The 18,273-nt window shown below is 43.9% G+C and overlaps 2 protein-coding genes across 8 annotated transcripts in view; both read right to left on the bottom strand.

Moving 5' to 3' along the window:
• The window catches only part of LOC148394696 (interleukin-10 receptor subunit beta-like), a 69,381-nt gene extending 59,141 nt beyond the window's left edge, over positions 1–10,240 (bottom strand). For both annotated transcript variants that reach the window (XM_088383317.1, XM_088383319.1), the window contains exon 1: positions 7,120–10,240. The gene's annotated coding sequence lies outside the window, so the exon portion shown is untranslated. The remainder of the gene's footprint in view (positions 1–7,119) is intronic.
• Positions 1–18,273, bottom strand: part of ifngr2 (interferon gamma receptor 2) — a 100,477-nt gene that overhangs the window by 20,438 nt on the left and 61,766 nt on the right. For 4 of the 6 annotated variants that reach the window (XM_088383308.1, XM_088383309.1, XM_088383305.1 and 1 more), the window contains 2 exons: positions 10,584–10,726; positions 10,247–10,388 (listed from right to left, as the gene is read on the bottom strand). In XM_088383308.1, the coding sequence (XP_088239434.1) occupies positions 10,247–10,388; positions 10,584–10,726 (285 nt within the window). The remainder of the gene's footprint in view (positions 1–10,246; positions 10,389–10,583; positions 10,727–18,273) is intronic. The other 2 variants (XM_088383306.1, XM_088383310.1) reach the window with 1 other exon arrangement.

The raw sequence follows: 18,273 nt of genomic DNA, 5'->3' as shown, positions 1-18,273 counted from the left end.
AACTGGAGGTCTTCTGCAGAGTGTGCTGCAATGGCATTATCGTCTGCATACTGGAGCTCCACGATCGTGGTGGTTCTGATCTTGGTTTTGGCTTTGAACCTGTTAAGGTTGAAGAGCCTGCCATCAGTTCTGTACCAAATTGGGATTCCTTGTGGTAGTTCTTCGTCAATGAGGTGGAGTATGGCGGCAATGAAGACAGACAACAGGGTGGATGCAATGATGCATCCCTGTTTGACCCCTGTCTCTACAGTGAAAGGCTCAGTCAAGCAGTCGTTGTTGAGCACTGTGGCTGTCATTCCGTCATGTAATAATCGCAGTATTCTGACGTATTTATCCGGGCAACCATACATCAGAAGGATGCTCCATAGGGCCTGGCGATCCACTGTGTCAAAGGCCTTTGTCAGGTCTATGAAAGCCATGAACAAAGGCTGTTTATGCTCACGGCATTTATCTTGGAGTTGGCATGCTGTAAAAATCATGTCTGCAGTGCCTCTAGATGGACGAAAACCGCACTGCAATTCTGGGAGAACTTTCTCAGACAGTGGCAGTAGGTGATTGGCAAGAACACGAGCAAGTACTTTGCCAACTGTTGAAAGGAGCGAAATGCCCCTATAGTTTCCACAATCCGCTTTGTCCCCTTTCTTGAAAACGGTCGCTATCAGAGTGTCCCTGTGCTCCGAGGGGAGTACTTCTTTTTCCCAGACCTTCAGAAAGAGGGAATGGAGGTGGCGCTGGAGCTCTGGTCCACCTTCCTTTAGGACAGGGGTGGGCAATTAATTTTTACAAGGGGCCACATGAAAAACCTGAGTTGTGTCAGAGGGCCACACCTACGATAACTTAAACCTGCTCAATTTTCTTCCATTGTAAAATGCACTAAATAATTTATTTTAAATAGTTGGTACTGGTAATTAGAAGAATACAATTATTCTGTTTATATTTATATTAAGCTATGTGAAATTGTGGTGTAAAGGTGAAATAAAAAAACAATTATCAGTACAATTTATTCTTAACTTCTTTAACTTTTCCTCAAATGACAAAGCCGCTCATCTCTGGGTGTGAAGCTTGATAAAAAGTCCTTGTTGGGCTTGCAGTTTTGCTAGCAATGCATCAGCCCTCTGATGCGCCCTGTTTATCAGACAGATGTATTTTTTCTCATGCTTGGTCGTGTAATGGCGACTCAAATTATATTCTTTAAACACAGCGACCTGTATACCACAAATCAGGCACATGGCTTTACCTTTTATTTCTGTAAAGAAATACTTGGCAGTCCATGTCTTGTTGAAAACACGGTGCTCCCTGTCAACTTTTCTTTTCTTCGCGTTAGCACACATTTTGAGGGCAGCATTACTTCGCGCTGTTCTCCTACACACACAGCTCACATGCACGCACGCTACACGGAAGTGCGCCGCCTTTCAAAATAAAAGCGAAACAGTTGTATTGTACGCACGACAATTTTTTTTTTTTTTTAAATTACGATTTACGCCTCATGCGGGCCGGACAGGGACGCACAAAGTGCCGGATGTGGCCCGTGGGCTGTAATTTGCCCAGGTTTGCTTTAGGACCTCAACTGGGATCCCATCTGGCCCAGAGGCCTTGTTGTTCTACTGATGGCATCTTGGACCTCAGCTAAAGTGGGAGGTTCACCCATGTCTTCCCTGATGGGACTCTGAGGGATGTGACTGAGGAAATCTGACTGAGTTGTGCTGTCACAGTTGAGGAGTTCCTGAAAGTGCTCTCTCCACCGGTTGTTTATGGACTCATTGTCCTTCAACAGCTCATGCCCGTCTTTAGAGCGTAGGGGGTTTTGGCCGCGATGGTTTGGGCTGTAGACAGCCTTAGTAGCGCTGAAAAAGCCTCTGGTGTCACCAGTCTGCCAAACTCTGGATTTCCAGTGCCCTTTCTGTCCACCAGGAGTTTTTAATCTGTCTCACCCGGCTCTGGACGTCAGCCTTGGCTTTGGAGTGAGCCTGTCTCATTGCTTTGCAGGTGATGTCATCTGCCAGACACGAAAGGTTTCCCTTTTCTTGGAGATGAGCTGTTCTATCTCTGTGTCGTTCTCATCAAACCAGTCCTGAAGCTTTCTGGACTTGTACCCGAGAGTGGCACTGCAGGTATCGAGGATGGAAGACTTGAGCAGGCTCCACTATTCTTCAATGTTCTCAGGGTATTCCTGATTAAGGTTTTCTCCAAGAGAGGCCTGAAAAAGCTGCAGGGCGGCAGTTACGTTCAGGGTCTCAAGGTTTAGTCTCTGCTGGCTCAGCTTCTTTTGCAGTCTCCTCTTCCTCTTGAGTCTGATGGACATCGTGGATCGTATCAGGCGGTGATCTGTCCAGCAGGCCTCTGAATCCATCATGGCTTTTGTGATGCTCACGTCGCGCTGATCCCTGGCTCTGACAATGACGTAGTCAATAATATGCCATTGTTTAGAGCGAGGGTGTCTCCATGAACCCTTGAGTTTGTTCTTCTGGCGAAAGATGGTATTGGTGATGGTAAGTTCGTATTGAGCACATTTGCTAAGAAGAAGTTTCCAATGCCTTCCTTTCCAATGGTGCCCTTCCAGAGGTGGTGGTCTCGGCCCACTCTGGCATTGAAATCTCCCAATATAATAATCTTGTCCTCCTTGGGAATTTTTGACAATACCTCATCCAGACAGGCATAGAAGGCCTCTTTTTCTTCCTTATCGGAAATGAGGGTAGGTACATAAGCACTAAGAACTGTTGCTGTCTGGTTGTTGGCCAGCACCCGACGGAGGGTTTTCAGGCGCTCACTGATTCCCACAGGGAGTTCAGAGAGCTGACTGATCAGTTGCTTCTTGTGGGCAAAACCAACCCCATGGATCCTAGGCTCATCTGTGGCCTTTCCTTTCCAGAAGAAAGTGTATCCACCCTTTTCCTCCTTCAGATGACCTTCCTCTGCCCGTCGGGTTTCTGAAAGAGCAGCTATGTCAATCCAGCATCTTCTCAGTTCCCTGGTAATGATGGCGGTTCTCCTCTCCGGCCTATCACGGGTTACACTGTCCATTAGTGTGCGCACATTCCATGCTCCAAAGTTCATGTTTCTGTGTTTTTGACCGCATATTGGTGATCTCTCTGAAAGTCGTAATCCAGTCGGGAGGTTTAAGGCAGGTTATGTTTAGGGCACCTTTTCTAGCCCTTTCTCCGTCAGGGGTGAGCAGAGTGGATCTTAAAAAGGGCTGCTCAGTCGTGGATGCAGCTACCACAGAGCTCTTTCTGCCTCGGTCCAAGAGCCCAACAATCATCTTACATCCACCGCCTGATGTGCCAGCTTGTGAGGAGGGGCTTCCAGATTTCACAATCCTGCCCCCATTGCCATTTACTGGTCGCCACAGGACTTCAATCCGGAATGTAAGGTGGATTCCCTGAAAAAGACGCCTGTGCGTGACTTTGTTTAAAGAAGGGAGACTGGTGCACAGACAATCACTACAATGTATACTATGTATAAATACATACACACACACACACACACACACACACACACACACACACACACACACACACACACACACACACACACACACACACACACACACACACACACACACACACACACACACACACACACACACACACACACGCGCACACACACACACACACACACACACACACACACACACAAACATATATACACTATGTGTATGTGCATACGGTATATACAGGGTCCGCCAATGATCTGACACACTTGTGGGTTTAATAAAATGCAAATAAATTAAACAAAAACTTTTTTTTTTTTTTCGAAAAGTACATAGGTATGATGCCAATTTGTTTCATTTTGTTTCATTTCATTTTCATTTCGTTTTTGAATAATGTTATTTTGGTTTTACCGCTGCCACATTTTCTGGAGTTCTGGCGGTGCAAGGTCGGCCGGTTAATTTTCGTTTCAATGATGATCCACTGGCTCTGAAGTTAGTAACCCATAACAAGATCGAGTTTCGAGCAGGTACGGGATCATGTCTACCAAGTCTGAAGCTCAAACAGAACGCTCGTTGTGTTGCAGTTACAGGTTTGTTCTTGATAAATGCTTCCACAATGAAAGCGCGATGCTCATCGGTCCAATTCATGTTAGCAACTGAAACGAAACAAAATAACATTATTAGAAAACGAAACGAAAATAAATATATATACAGAGAATACAGAAAAAAATTGCAGAAAACCACATTAATATAAAAGACATAAATAGATTTGCATTTCATTGAGGGAAATAAGTATATGATCCCCTGGCAAAACATGGCTTGGTGGCAAGCACAGATGTCAGACATTTCTTGTAGTTAATTACAAGGTTTGTGCACAGATCAGGTGTTCTTGGGGTCATAGTCAGTATTTTTCTTCCTCCAAACATGGCGAGTTGGGTTAATGCCAAAGAGCTCAATTTTGGTTTCATCTGACCACAAAAGTCTCCCAAGATGTCTCAGAATCATTCAGGTGTTCATTTGCAAACTTCAGATGACCCTGTCTGTTAGGTTTATTTCCTAAACATCTCACAAACAATGAGGAGAGAAGATGCTTCGAGTTACTTGCAAGGAGAATTAGGAGAGCTGTATACTGTTCTCTCACCTATTCTCCTCGCAAAGAGAATAGGAGAGCGGTATGCTGGTCTCTCAACTATTCTAATCAACTCTCTCATCAACCTCACTTTTATTTGGTTTGAGGTCCCTAAGTTACATAACTTTAAGGGGTGGGGTAATCAGCACTTGTTTACATGTTTTTCTTGGAGAGTCTCTGCAAGCAGACATTAGCAGATAAGCTCTTTTGCACGTCATTTCATCATATCATCTAACAGCAGAAAGGTCTTTTCCGGTGGTTTCCGATTATCGCTGGCTTGAGATCAGCTGGGGTCAAACAAAGGCAACAGGTTTTGGCTCCTCTGCTTCTGTTCCTTATTCACTACACACGTTCCACAGCGATCACAAATGTATAATAACCCATAATAAATCATAATGAAATATTACTCCAACATTTTCCCCCTTTTTTATTATTTTGATTCTACAGTTGTCCCAACAGCCTTAAAAAGACTCTGGTATAGGTTTTATCCAATCAATTCATCTACTGGTTGACCAATGTAGTTCTCGTACACATGTAGATGCCAAGAAGTAGGGTTTAGGATAGTAAGATAATCTCCCCCAAGGCCCTGGGCCTCAGTGTCACCACCTCTCTTCAGCTCAGGACTTGCAATAAGCATTGGGTACATTTCAAACAATTTAGAATTTGTGGGTGCCAAGGCAGTTGAGATAAGTCAGTTTAGCAGAGTGCGGATGCAGGGAATACAGCAACAACCACACAAGTTGAGGAGAGCTGTGAAAACAGATATTGATATCAAAATAGAGTACAGTTTTTTATGTTCTCCAAAGGTCTTGTCGACCCAATCAGACCAGATGGAGGTGTCCACTCCTGAGTGCTCCTTCATTTGTGATTCAGCATCCGAAGACCCTGTATGGCTCTGCTGAGAGACCCATCAGGTGCAGTGTCATTAGGAATAAATGTACAACATTCACTCCCAAACATAGCACAGACACCCCCTTCTTTAGCCAAAATCATGTCAATTGCAATGCAGTTCTGGAAAGCCACCAAGGATGTGCTAGCCAATTGTTCCCTTACCGCAATGAAGCCCTTCTCGGTGTAATTTCCAAGCTTTTGCACATTGTAGTGAACGGAGTTGATACGATCTACATTTTAGTTGGCCATGACCCATATGAAAATGGACTCCCACCCTGCCGCAATCTGGTTAGCCAACTTATACTCATCTGGTACGCCTAGCGGTACCCCTATGGCCTCGATTCATCTGCCGTAGCTGCAAAATTAGAGACTGGTAAAAGCAATGACACTAATGCACAAGAACCCTCCGCCTCCTTTAATTGTTTATATAATTTAGACCCCCCATCAATTCTATACATACATGTTACACAGCTGTACTTTACAACTTTGGCTGCAGACTCAGTCAATAAGAGCCAATTATTTCCAATCTGTGAAACGCCTGTCACTGTCAAAAACATGTCATCAGTTCAGAATTTCCTTTTGAGTTTTTTCAATATTCCTGATGTATGGTATTTTGGAGGGACTTTAAGCCCATTTTTTCTTCTCAGTAGGCTGGCCTGCGGGAACATAGACAGCCTCTTTTGGTTCTGTAATTTTAGAAAACACGCAAACATGAATAAAATGATATATTTTATGTAACCCGACATAGTCACGTCCCCCGAGAAACCCCTAAATAGGTTGGGTGTCTGAAACCTTCACTGACCGTCAGGTATTTTCAGAAACTAGAATTCTGCTCCCACCTTTCCGTCAGATTTTGCTTACCCTTCTTTCTCGGATGACTCGGCGGAGACGACTTTCTTTCAATGCGTAAGGTGTATCCACGTTTTCCTCTCTCCGATCTTTACTGCTCTTGGTGAAGTTTTTTTTTGAAAAACAAATTACACCCATACGTCATCTGTGCCCGTAGTATGGGCAAAACATTTTCATATAGTAGCTATCTGCTCAGGCAGCTGGACAGCGGTCAATAAATTCGTCAACAGGCCTGCATACGTTATCCACACTTATTGGACATCTATCCCATTAAGATGGTAAGATCTTCTGAGATCCTCCATCTGTTGGAAAAAATCCTCAACGTGTATTTAGTGAGATGTGATGCCTTCTACGGCATACTCCGCCTCCTTTTTTTCTCTTCTTTATCGACATGTCATCTTTGGGCAAATGACATCCAGATTTTCTTACGTACAGGACGCCGCCGCCCTCCCAGTTTTTTTTAGAATAGACTACTCTGTCTCTCTTCACTTGATAGGGACTAGTATTGTCAAGTTTTTACCCACGGAGTTTAAGCACGTGCAGGACACCGTTGCCCTGTTCACGGAGTTTAAGTGCACAAAACACCGTAGCTTTTCCTACGGGGTTTAAGTACACAGGACATCGTCGCCCTTTTACGGAGATTAAGTGCACAAAACACCATTGCTTTTCCTACGGAGTTTAAGTACACAGGACACCATCGCCCTTTTACTGAATTTAAGTGCACTAAATACACAGGACACCGTCGCCCTTTCTCTTTCACTTGCGTGCGCAACACACGCGCACACATACACACACCCTATGAGCGTGCTCACTCACTCACCGAAAAAGTCTTCACTCCTCCGGTCTCGCGTCAACCCTCAGTTCCCAGTCCCATAAAGGGTATACTCGTCGTGGCCACGGTCTTTCCTGGTTGTCGCCTCCGCCTCTGGGAACATCAGGTACTATCTTGCGATCCGGTCGAAGGACCAATTTATGTTAGGTTTATTTCCTAAACATCTCACAAACAATGAGGAGAGAAGACGCTTCCAGTTACTTGCAAGGAGAATGTGGAGAGCCGTATGCTGGTCTCTCAACTACTCTAATCAGCTCTCCCATTAACCTCACTTTTATTTGGTTTGAGGTCCCTAAGTCACATAAGGGGTTATCTAAGGGGTTTCTTGCAGAGTCTCTGCACGTAGACATTAGCAGATAAGCTCTTTTGCACGTCATTTCATCATATCATCTAATAGCAGAAATTATTAGTGGTTTCTTCGTATCGCCGGCTTGAGATCAGCTGGGGCCAAACAAAGGCAACAGGTTTCAGCTCCTCTGCTTCTGTTCCTTAATCACTACACACTTTCCACAGCGATCACAAATGTATAATAACACATAATAAATCATAATGAAATATTACTCCGACACTGTCCATGTGCCTTCTGGAGCAGGGGAACCTTGTGGGCACTGCAGGATTTTTAACCATTGCAGCAGCATCCATCCATCTTCTATACCATTTGTCCCCACTGGGGTCACGGGCGTGCGAGAGCCTATCAAAGCAGTCACTGGGTAGTAGGCGGGGGACAACCTGAACTGGTTGCCAGCCAATCCCAGGGCACACAGAGACAAACAACCATTCACACGCGCACTCACACCTAGAGCCAATTTGGAATTCTCAATCGGCCTACCAAGCATGTTTTTTGAATGTGGGAGGAACCCATGAGGGCACAGGGAGAACATGCAAACTTCACACAGGGAGGGCCGAAGGTGGAATCGAACCTGCACCCTCCTAATTGTGAGGCGGACGTGCTAACCAGTGTCAAATTTGGAGTCTGATTGATTACATGGAGAGGGGTTTTATTCAATTTACACAGTTGACTTAGCTGCAGGTGACATTGTGTCTAAGGAGCAGGAGTGGTATTTAACCAGTCTGTGGGAGCCAAAATTGTTAATGGTTGGGAGGGTATCAAATACTTATTGCCCTCAACGAAATGCAAATCTATTTATATCTTTTGAACAATGTGGTTTTCTGCATTTTCTTTTCTATATTCTGTCTCATTGTTAAAAAAAAACTAGCTTTAAAATTATAGACTGTTTGCTTTTTTATCAGTAGGCAAATTTACAAAATTAGTGAAGGATCAAATACTTATTTTCCCCACTGTGTGTGCATGTGTGTGTGTGCGTGCGTCTGTGTGTGCGTGTGTGTGTGTGTGCGTGCGCGTGCGTGTGCGAGTGTGTTCTCCCTGGATCGCCACCTTGTCGTGGTGGAGAACCTTAAGTGTTCCTATGAACCCAAAAGCAAAACTGTCTGGAACTTAAACTCCTGGTAGGGTTACCCATGGCGGAAAGGTCAAGGGGGAGGTTCCAGACAAAGCGCGATCCAAAAGAAAAAACCTCAACGGTGGATGTGGCAAATGATGACGTCACAACGGCACTGAAGGCGGATGAAGTCTGCAACAGAGGGTAGCCTCCAGTCGCCGTGGTCCTCCATGCCATTGGAATCAGGTGTGGTGGCTGCAGGCGCATCATTATAAGTCCTGTGGCGACCAGGAAGTAGTGTCGTGGTGGAGAACCTTGTGTGTTCCTATGAACAGTGCACTCTGGTTGCCTTTGCAAAAGCATACAAACAGCTTGGTCTAGCCATCAACATAGAGTAAAAAAGACTCAAATCCTCCATCAGCCACCACCAAAAGGTACACCTGTCCCACCCCCAAAAATCTTCATTGACACCAGCGTCCTGGAGGAGGCTGACATCCCTACCATCACTGCCACCATCGTACAACACCAGCTCAGATGAACTGATCATGTTGTCCGCATGCCTGATCTCCGACTTCCAAAACAAGTTCTCTACTCCCAGCTTGTTGAAGGAAAACGTGCCCAAGGAAGCCAGATGATGAAGAATAAGGACAACATTAAAACAAACCTCAGAAGGTTCCACATAGACCTTAAAACCTCGGAAGACATGACAAAAGATAGGTTGACATGGAGAAACCTTGTCTGTGAGGGTGCTGCACTTTGTAATGCTAACGTCCACTGTACTGCAGAAGACAAGCCCAGACTCAGAAAGAAGAGATCATCCACCAAACATGTCCAACCCAAGCCCACCACCACATTCAACTGTCCACACTGCACAAGAACAATCGGGTCCAGGATCGGCCTTCACGCCCATCTGAAGTGTTAAAAAGTCTCTGAAACCTTTTAACAATAACTCAGGGTGCAAAACCCTGTAAAGTTATCCAAAATACGCCTGAAACACTTTAGGAACAACACGGGGACAGGACCAAGGACCTAGACGGCGGACAGTCATACTCGACCACGAGTGACGGCCTATGATGATGGTGTGTGTATGTGCGTGTGCATGTGTGTGTGCGTGCGTGTGCAGGTCGTTTCGGGTGGTTATACCCGTTCCACTCTTTCTATGTCACACACACATTTGGTTGAACTGGAGAAAGTTATCTGGCATTCAGAATTTGAAGCCGCAAAAAACAACTTTCCAGATTTGCACAAACGGTAGTATTTATTCATTAATAGCGGCAGAGGTACATGCTCTACGTGTTACATACAGTCCTCTGGTTGTTTTTTTGCCCCGATCTACGTAAAACTTAACATCCTCTGATTGGTTCATCGAGTCTTCACATTATGCCTGTATAATACGGAAGTCACACAAAACAATTTTACAGATTTTGGAGTCCACACAAAAGGCGCTCCTTATTAAAAGGCGCACCTTCGTTTTTTGAGAAAATTAAAGGCTTTTAAGTGTGCCCTAAGGTCCAGAAAATACCGCAATTTTAATTCGTCTTTTCTCATATACAAGCTTTTTGTTTTAATTTTCTCAATCAATCAGGTCATGACACACATGACACAACACATCTATTGACTCTAAAAAAAAAAAAACATATTGACACAAAGCAAATAACATGTAGTGTTTCTCAACCATAGACATTATAAAACAATAATCTAAATTGTTGTGTTACTTGACTGAGGGATGACTTCACATTGGGTGCAGCTGGACAGCCCGACAGGATGGTCAAAGTAAGTGTACTGCACTTTTGCACAGTAGCGCTCTCCCTCCTTTAAATTGTTAATGGACACAGAGGACACAGCATCTTCATATATCTGTTGAATAGTAGAAATTTCTATGGTAGTCATTATTATCCATGATGAAATAAACCAATATTGTTCAAGATCCCAGTTGATAGTCAGTGACCACCAATCATTATTCATGGTTAGCACCATTTGCATTTTTTTGTCATGCTACCACCTTTCCCTTTATTTTAGGCATTCATACTAATTTGTCTTAAAGTGTCTTACCTCCAAGTGTTCTCCCTCTTTTCCAAAGTAAATCCTATGTTTTATGTGGTCACCTTCAAGAGCAATCCCATTTTTTCTACTTAAATAAACAGTGAAGAAACCAGGGCGTGCACTCAGGCGAACTTCAGGACTACAGGGGGTACCTGTAGGAGAAGAAAAAAACAAACAAAACAAGACTTATCATCTGCTGCTTGGACTTCAGAATTTATTCTATATATCAAACACAAACAGTACAAAAAGCCAAGCAAATGTTTGACACAAACTGATTCATACTTTCATATGTTTTGTTCGTTTTGGCCCCAGTTCTTTTATGTACAAACCGGATTCGGTTGAAGTTGGGAAATTGTGTAAAATGTAAATAAATAAATAAAAAAAATACAATGATTTGAAAATCCTTTTCAACCTATATTCAATTGAATACACTACAAAGACAACATATTTAATGCTCAAACCCATAAACTTTATTTTATTTTTCAAATAATTAACTTAGAATTTCATGGCTGCAACACGTGCAGTAGAAGTTGGGAAAGGGCATGTTTACCACTTCGTTACATCACCTTTCCTTTTAATAACACTCAATAAACGTTTTGGAAGAGAGGAAACTAATTCTCTTAGCTTCTCATGTGGAATTCTTTCCCATTCTTGCTTGATGAACCGCTTCAGTTGTTCAACAGTCCAAGGGGTCTTCCCTGTCGTATTTTACACTTCATAATGCGCCACACATTTTCAATGGGAGACAGGTCTGGACTGCAAGCGGGCCAGGGGAGAACCTGGACTCTTTTACTTCGAAGCCACGCTGTTGTAACACGTGCAGAATGTGGCTTGGCATTATCTTGCTGAAATAAGCAGTGGCGTCCATGAAAAAGACGTCGCTTGGACGACAGCATATGTTGCTCCAAAATCTGTATGTACTTTTCAGCATTTATGTTGCCTTCACAAAAATGTAAGTCACCTATGCCATGGGAACTAATGCACCCCCATACCATCACAGATGTTGGCCATTGAACTTTGCGTTGATAACAGTCCGGATGGTCCGCTTCCTCTTTGGTCCGGAGGACACAACGTTCAGTGTTTCCAAAAACAATTTGAAAAGTGGACTCATCAGACCACAAAACACTTTTTCATTGTACATCAGTTCATTTTACATGAGCTCGGGCCCAGAGAACCCGTCGGCGTTTCTGGATGTTGTTCATAAACGGCTTTGGCTTTGCATGGTAGAGTTTTAACCCGCACTTACCGATGTAGTGATGAACTGTATTTACTGACAGTGGTTTTCTGAAGTTTTCCTGAGCCCTTTTGGTGATATCCTTTACACACTCATGTCGGTTTTTAAGGCAGTGCCGTCGGAGGGATCGAAGGTCACGGTCATTCAGTCTTGGTTTCCGGCCGTGGCGATTACGTGCAGTGATTTCACCAGATTCTCTGAACCTTTTGATCATATTATGGACCGTAGATGTTGAAAACCCTAAATTCCTTTCAATTTTGCTTTGAGAAATGTTGTTCTTAAACTGTTCAACTATTTTCTCACGCAGTTGTGGACAAAGTGGTGAACCTCGCCCCATCCTTGCTTGTGAATGACTGAGCATGTTTGGGGAGGCTCCTTTTATATCCAATCATGGCACCCAATAAGCCTGATCACATGCGGGATGTTCCAAATAGGTGTTTGATGAGCTTTTCTCAGCTTTCTCTGTATTTTTTGCCACCTTTCCCAACTTCTACTGGAAGTGTTGCAGCCATGAAATTCAAAGTTAATTATTATTTGGCAAAAAACAATTAAGTTTATCAGTTTGAACATTAAATATGTTCTCTTTATAGTGTATTCAATTGAATAGGGGATAAGAAGGATTTTCAAATTGTTGTATCTTGGGTTTATTTATATCTTACACAATTTCCCAACTTGAACCAAATCCGGTTTGTACACTGAGGTACGAATTCATTAAGAACTGCGTCACTTTTTGTGTGGCGCTAACTGGTAAAAATGGAGCAAAGAGATAGCATCCAACCCCAACCTTTTTAGCACCAAGGACCGGATCATTGGCAGACTCTGACGGACCTCAGTACCAGGCCTCTCTCAGCAGGCCTACAGTTAGGGGTGGGGTGACATGTTTGTCCTTTGTGCTCATGCTCTTTTGTATATTTGATGAACTGTCTTTAGCCTCAGTTGTTGGCAGACAGTCATGGAATAAAGATGTGTTCCTCCCTTCTGCTATAAGACAATATTTTCACGGATCGAGTTTTAAGGTGTGGTGGATAAATACAACAAAATAAAATGATACGACCGGTATAAAAACAATGGTATTGTGGTGTCAAAGGAAAAGAGACGCAGAAAGTGTGTTGCAAAATACTTTACTGAACATACTCACAAAACATGAAATGGGAAGAACAACAAGGAAAGTGCGTTACCACATAAACACCATATTCCCAACACTCCCTTCATCCCTTAGTTCCATGAAGGAATTCTGTATGAGAACACCAGAGTATAATAGAATAATAAACGTGAATCCACTGTGCTCCTATGCAACTTTATAGCAGCATCCTCATACGTACCATCGCGCTAACAATATAACTAATGAGTAAGGAAGGTTATGTTATGTTCCCGTCATCAAGGTGTGGGAGAATATTCTGTCAATTTTTCAAAATACAGTCAAACTTCGGTTTTCGAACGTCCCGGTACTCGAACAAATAGGAATTCAAACGAGAAATTCGAGATTTTTTTGCTTCGGTTGTCGAACAAAATTTGGAGGTCGAACCTCGCGAGATTAGCCGAAAGGACCCGAGAAAACCCGACCGCGCGGCCCGTATGCCGACTGACTCCGTTCGTTATTGTATTTTCGTTACTTTGAGGATTGTATTAACCCCTAATCATGCCTCCAAAGAAAGCAAGTGGGAGCAGTAAAGCCATCCTAAAACACAAAGACGCTCTTAAAGCAATGCGACAGTGAGCGCCCAGCGCACTGCGGTTGCACGATCAGACCAAATTAAGCTCCCTGTGCACATCGGTCCACTTAAATTTTGGAAAGAACATCAGGACTTTAAAAATATTTTCTAAATTTCAGCAACGGCTCTGTCACAATAATGCGACCAGCGCAGTGCAGTTACACGGTCGGCGGCGCACTACGGTTGCTCGTTCTGCGGTGCGCTGCAGTTGCGCGATCGGACAAAAATGCGCAAATGAAAAAATGCTTAAAAAAGGCGTTATTTTTAGTCTTGGAACGGATTATTTTTTTTTCCATTATTTGTAATGGGAAAAATAGATTCGGAATTTCACCGATTCACTTCTCGAACCTCCTTCTGGAACGGATTGTGGTCGAAAACCGAGGTTTGACTGTAAAAGATTGTTCAAACTCAGATAAATGAAAAGAAAATAATGCAGATGGTGAAATAACTCACAAGCTACAATTTTAAGCAGAATGTGTCTGTGCGCCAGTGGTATTTGCGTGCATTTAAATGAGGTAACTGGTGGCAAAGTTGCCCACCTATATGTTCATGAGCCTCATTGATAGACAATCTCTAATTCACTAACACCAGCGGTAATAGAAAAGGTTTTGGGGTGTGCAAACATTGCCGACAGTGAGTTGGCGCAAAATTAGCACGACTCAGTGGGCGCCAGTGCCAGAGTAATGCGAGGGAACATTCCAACAAATACAAAACATCTGTCCCTCTATCATCTATCGCAGGGGTCGGGAACCTTTTTGGCGGACAAAGCCATACATGCCCATTTTTTACAAATAATTTCCCGTGAGAGCCATACCATTTAAAAAAAACAATAGGCAAGATACAATTAAATGCAAGTATTTTAATTAAGATCAATGATTTTCTGAGTGTACTAATGTATTCTTTTTAATAACGTCACCAAAAGAGCCATATCTGGCTTGCGAGCCATAGGTTCCCAACGCCTGATCTATCGTCATCGCCATCATCAACACATATGGAGTACAGCTGCAGCACAAAAACGGAAACAGGAATTGTATTGGAACAGAATGGCTATTTGTGAACAGACCCGTCACCAGACCTCAGTCTTTAGGGGGGCACAAGAAATGCATGGGGGCCCCAATTATTATTACCCTATAAACAATTGCATGTGTGCATACATGCATGGCTCGAATGCATCAATGCAAACACACCACATGCTTCTAAGATGCTTTGCGGTACGATCAGCGGTTACACATTAGATTCAAATGATGGATTGAATTCTTGAATTGGTTGGTCCAAGACTCATGATTTATAAGTCAAGGATTCCAATTCAGGAAAATATATATTTTATATTTGAGAGGGGAAGCAAGGCATTTAGACATTAAAAGCAGAGCAGAGGAGAAGGGATTGAGATAATGAACAAATATATAAAATATAATATATTTGGGGGGATTTAGTTTGAGGGGCACAACATTTATTTGAGGGGCCAGGCCTCCTCTTGCCCCGGTGACATTTAAGGCCAGGAACATTGTTAATTTATGTAAACAGAGTGACAACACATCAAAGCCAAAGAAGGCTCAGAAGACTTTTGATATTTGAACAGCTGCAAATAAGCAGGAGCTACACGCTACCAGTGGCTGGTGTCAAATACTGGAACAGAAATCTCTCGTATTATGTCTACAATACAGGCTGGTGCCTGTGATGCTGATGTGTGCAAATGTTGTCACAAAAACTCTTCAACACTGTTGTCAAACGCTGATACCGATAGTCTCCTAGTAATTACTATTAGCATTGCGAGCATTAAAGATAAAGAACTGGGACGAAATACGTATAACAAACCAAAGAGTCATCAATCAACACACCTTTTTCAGCTGTGGTGTAAGTTTTACAAGACAATTTGTTTCAACAAACATAATTAGATTACCTTTTTAATAACTATCATGCACACAACTAACAACTTTTCTTTTTGGACCATGAATTAATTATGTACATTATGGGAGAATCAACCAGTTACTCATGTGCCAAGTCACGTTTTTTATGATAGGAAGGTGCCAAGTCACGTTTTCAGCACATTGACGTCTAAAGAGACGTTTGTATTTTCAGTCAGAAAACTCATTCATTTAAAAAGTAATGATGATGAGTACGTGAGCGTGCACATTGCAGGGAGTACGTGGTGTACTGATCTCCCTGTGCGTTATGTACTTCATGTACGTTGCCACAGTTCATCAGCCAGCCAAACTCATGTATAGAACACTTGAGCCAGGATTCAGAGCGTCTTGCTCCCTTTATTTCTATTCAGTGTTAAACACAACGAGTGAAACTGCAGGTGAAACAACAAACACGCTTAGTTTCTTCGATAAGTTTTCTTCTTATCTTATAAACAATAAAGTTATCCAATAAAACAATGATAACTTACAGCCGTTGATTCTGTGAGCATAAGGAGAGGAGAAATATTCGCTTAGATGACGCGAGTAACGCCAACGTCTCTCAACTCATCAGTTGTCAAGTCGCTTCAACAAAAACATGCGCAGCTTCCGGTGCATTTCAAAATACATTTCCGGTTTGCTTCCGAACGACAAATAACCATTGTGTATGCTTCTTTACATAGAAAATATTTCTTACATCATGAAAACAATTCTGAGGGCAGAACACTCCCCGTCTGGCATGTAATGCCACTAACCTTTGAAACTACTTTCCTTTTTCTCAGTCCACTTTTAATCCGCCTTTTCCATGAGATGGACCACTTCAGAAATGGGCCGCAGGTAAGTTTTCGAGATGCCTTGGGATGATGTCCTCACCTCAACCTTTCGGACCTTTCCATCGCTGCTCTCGGAGGTGGATATGACCATAGCCATCGGCCACTCATTCCTTGGCACTTGAGTTTGCTTTAGCAGCACAATGTCCCCAGGTTGAAGGTCTCGGTGTGTCCTGTGCCACTTACATCTTGGATGAAGAGTGCTCAGGTACTCATTTCTCCAACGGTTCCAGAATTCGTTCGCCAGCGCCTGCACTTGCCTCCACTGGCCTCTCAGAAGGTCTTTTCCCGCAAACTCGCCCGGAGGAGCAAGCAGGCCTGGCTTCTGTGTCAGTAGCATTGAAGGAGACAGCAAGACTGAAGCAGAGGGGTCTGATGAAATAGGGACCAACGGCCTGGCGTTGATTATTGCCGACACTTCCGCCTTCCCTCTCAGCTTACGCCATGTCACACAGTGATAGAGGACAGAGCTGACCAGCCTTTTGCCAGCGACAATCCATAGTCCAGCTGCCCTGATGGCTCCCTATGTGAATTGTCACCCCTGGTGCTTTACCTCTGCATGATGGTGTTCCACAAGCAGCCTGGTGACATGGTTTTGCTTCGGGAGGATGATTGGGTGTTTTATCTCTGAGTCGAGAGAAGCATGCCTGAGGCGCCCTCCGACCCGCAGCAGGCCCTCACACATGTAGGGGTCCAGGGTCAAGATCTGACTTGAGTTAGAGACTTCTTTGTGTGCTTTAAGAGCAGCGTATTCATCTGGATATACATCTCTTTGGACAGTCTCTAGTATGAGTCTCTTGGCTGCTGCAAGCTCCTCATGAGTGTGAGGTCCGCTGCACTGATGCCAGCCTTTGCATGCATGCTGTGGTGTGTCTGTTGAGTCTGAGGTGGAGATTGACTTGTGAGAACGCATCTGATGTATCAGAAAGGAAACGGCTCTCAGCAAGGAGCTCCATTTTGAAAAACCCTGGAATCTTGAAGAGGTAAGTTGCTTGGTTTCGATGTGCGTAAGTAAAGCTGTCACTTGCGGTCTGACCTCCACATCTTTTCCAGGCTCTATCAGATCGAACTGAATGCGTGTGTCCAGCTTAGGAGTCTTGTGAAGAAAGTCGGGTCCTACGAACCACATTGTGTCCATCAGCTGTGATGCAGGTACTGACCTGGTGGCTAAGTCAGCAGGGTTATGTTCCGATGGCACATAATGCCACTGCTCAGGAGAGGTTGTTTGGCGAATACGATGCACACGATTGTGCACGTACACAAAGAAGCGCCTTGAGTCGTTATAGATGTATCCGAGGACCACCTTGCTGTCGGAGTAGAATTTCACAGCGTCTGGTTTGTGGTCCAGTTCACTCAAGATCAACTCTGCCAGCTCAACAGCCAGGACGGCACCACAGAGCTCGAGTCGTGGGATCGTAGCCTCCGGCTGCAGTGACAGTCTAGCCTTTCCCATTACAAATCCCACTTTGCAATGGCCCTCCTTACTGACTGCTCTTAAGTATGCAACCACCCCTATAGCCCAGTTAGATGCATCACAAAAAACACACAGTTCTGTGTACCTTGGCTCCGAGAGTGACATAGAAACATAGCAGCGGGGCACATGGAGGCTGCTCAGCTCTTTGAGTGATGATTCCCATGTTTCCCACATGCACGCCTTTTCGTCAGGGAGTGGAGTGTCCCAATCCTGGACCCCACTGGACAGCTCTCGCAGCAGCAGCCTGCCTTTGATGGTCACTGGGGCGGCCAGACCCAGCGGGTCGAAGACGCTGTTGACAACTGACAGCACCCCACGGCGAGTGTAAGGCTTATCAGCAATGGCTACGTTAAAGGTGAACATGTCTGTGTTAATGTCCCAGCATAAGCCTAGGCTCCTCTGCGCAGGGAGAGAATCATCATTATGCCCCAGCTCTCTAATGCCGGAGGCCAGTTTTTCAGGTTCAAAAGCTTTCATCACAGTGACACTGTTTGATGCAATTTTGTGCAGCTTCAAGTTAGACTCGGCGAGTGAAGCACAGGTACGTT

The sequence above is a fragment of the Syngnathus floridae genome, chromosome 8 (genome assembly GCF_059516105.1).
Source record: "Syngnathus floridae isolate MCC-2025c chromosome 8, RoL_Sflo_1.0, whole genome shotgun sequence".
NCBI lineage: Eukaryota > Metazoa > Chordata > Actinopteri > Syngnathiformes > Syngnathidae > Syngnathus > Syngnathus floridae.
Note: the sequence above shows the minus strand (reverse complement) of the source record. Positions and strands in the feature narration are given on the sequence as shown.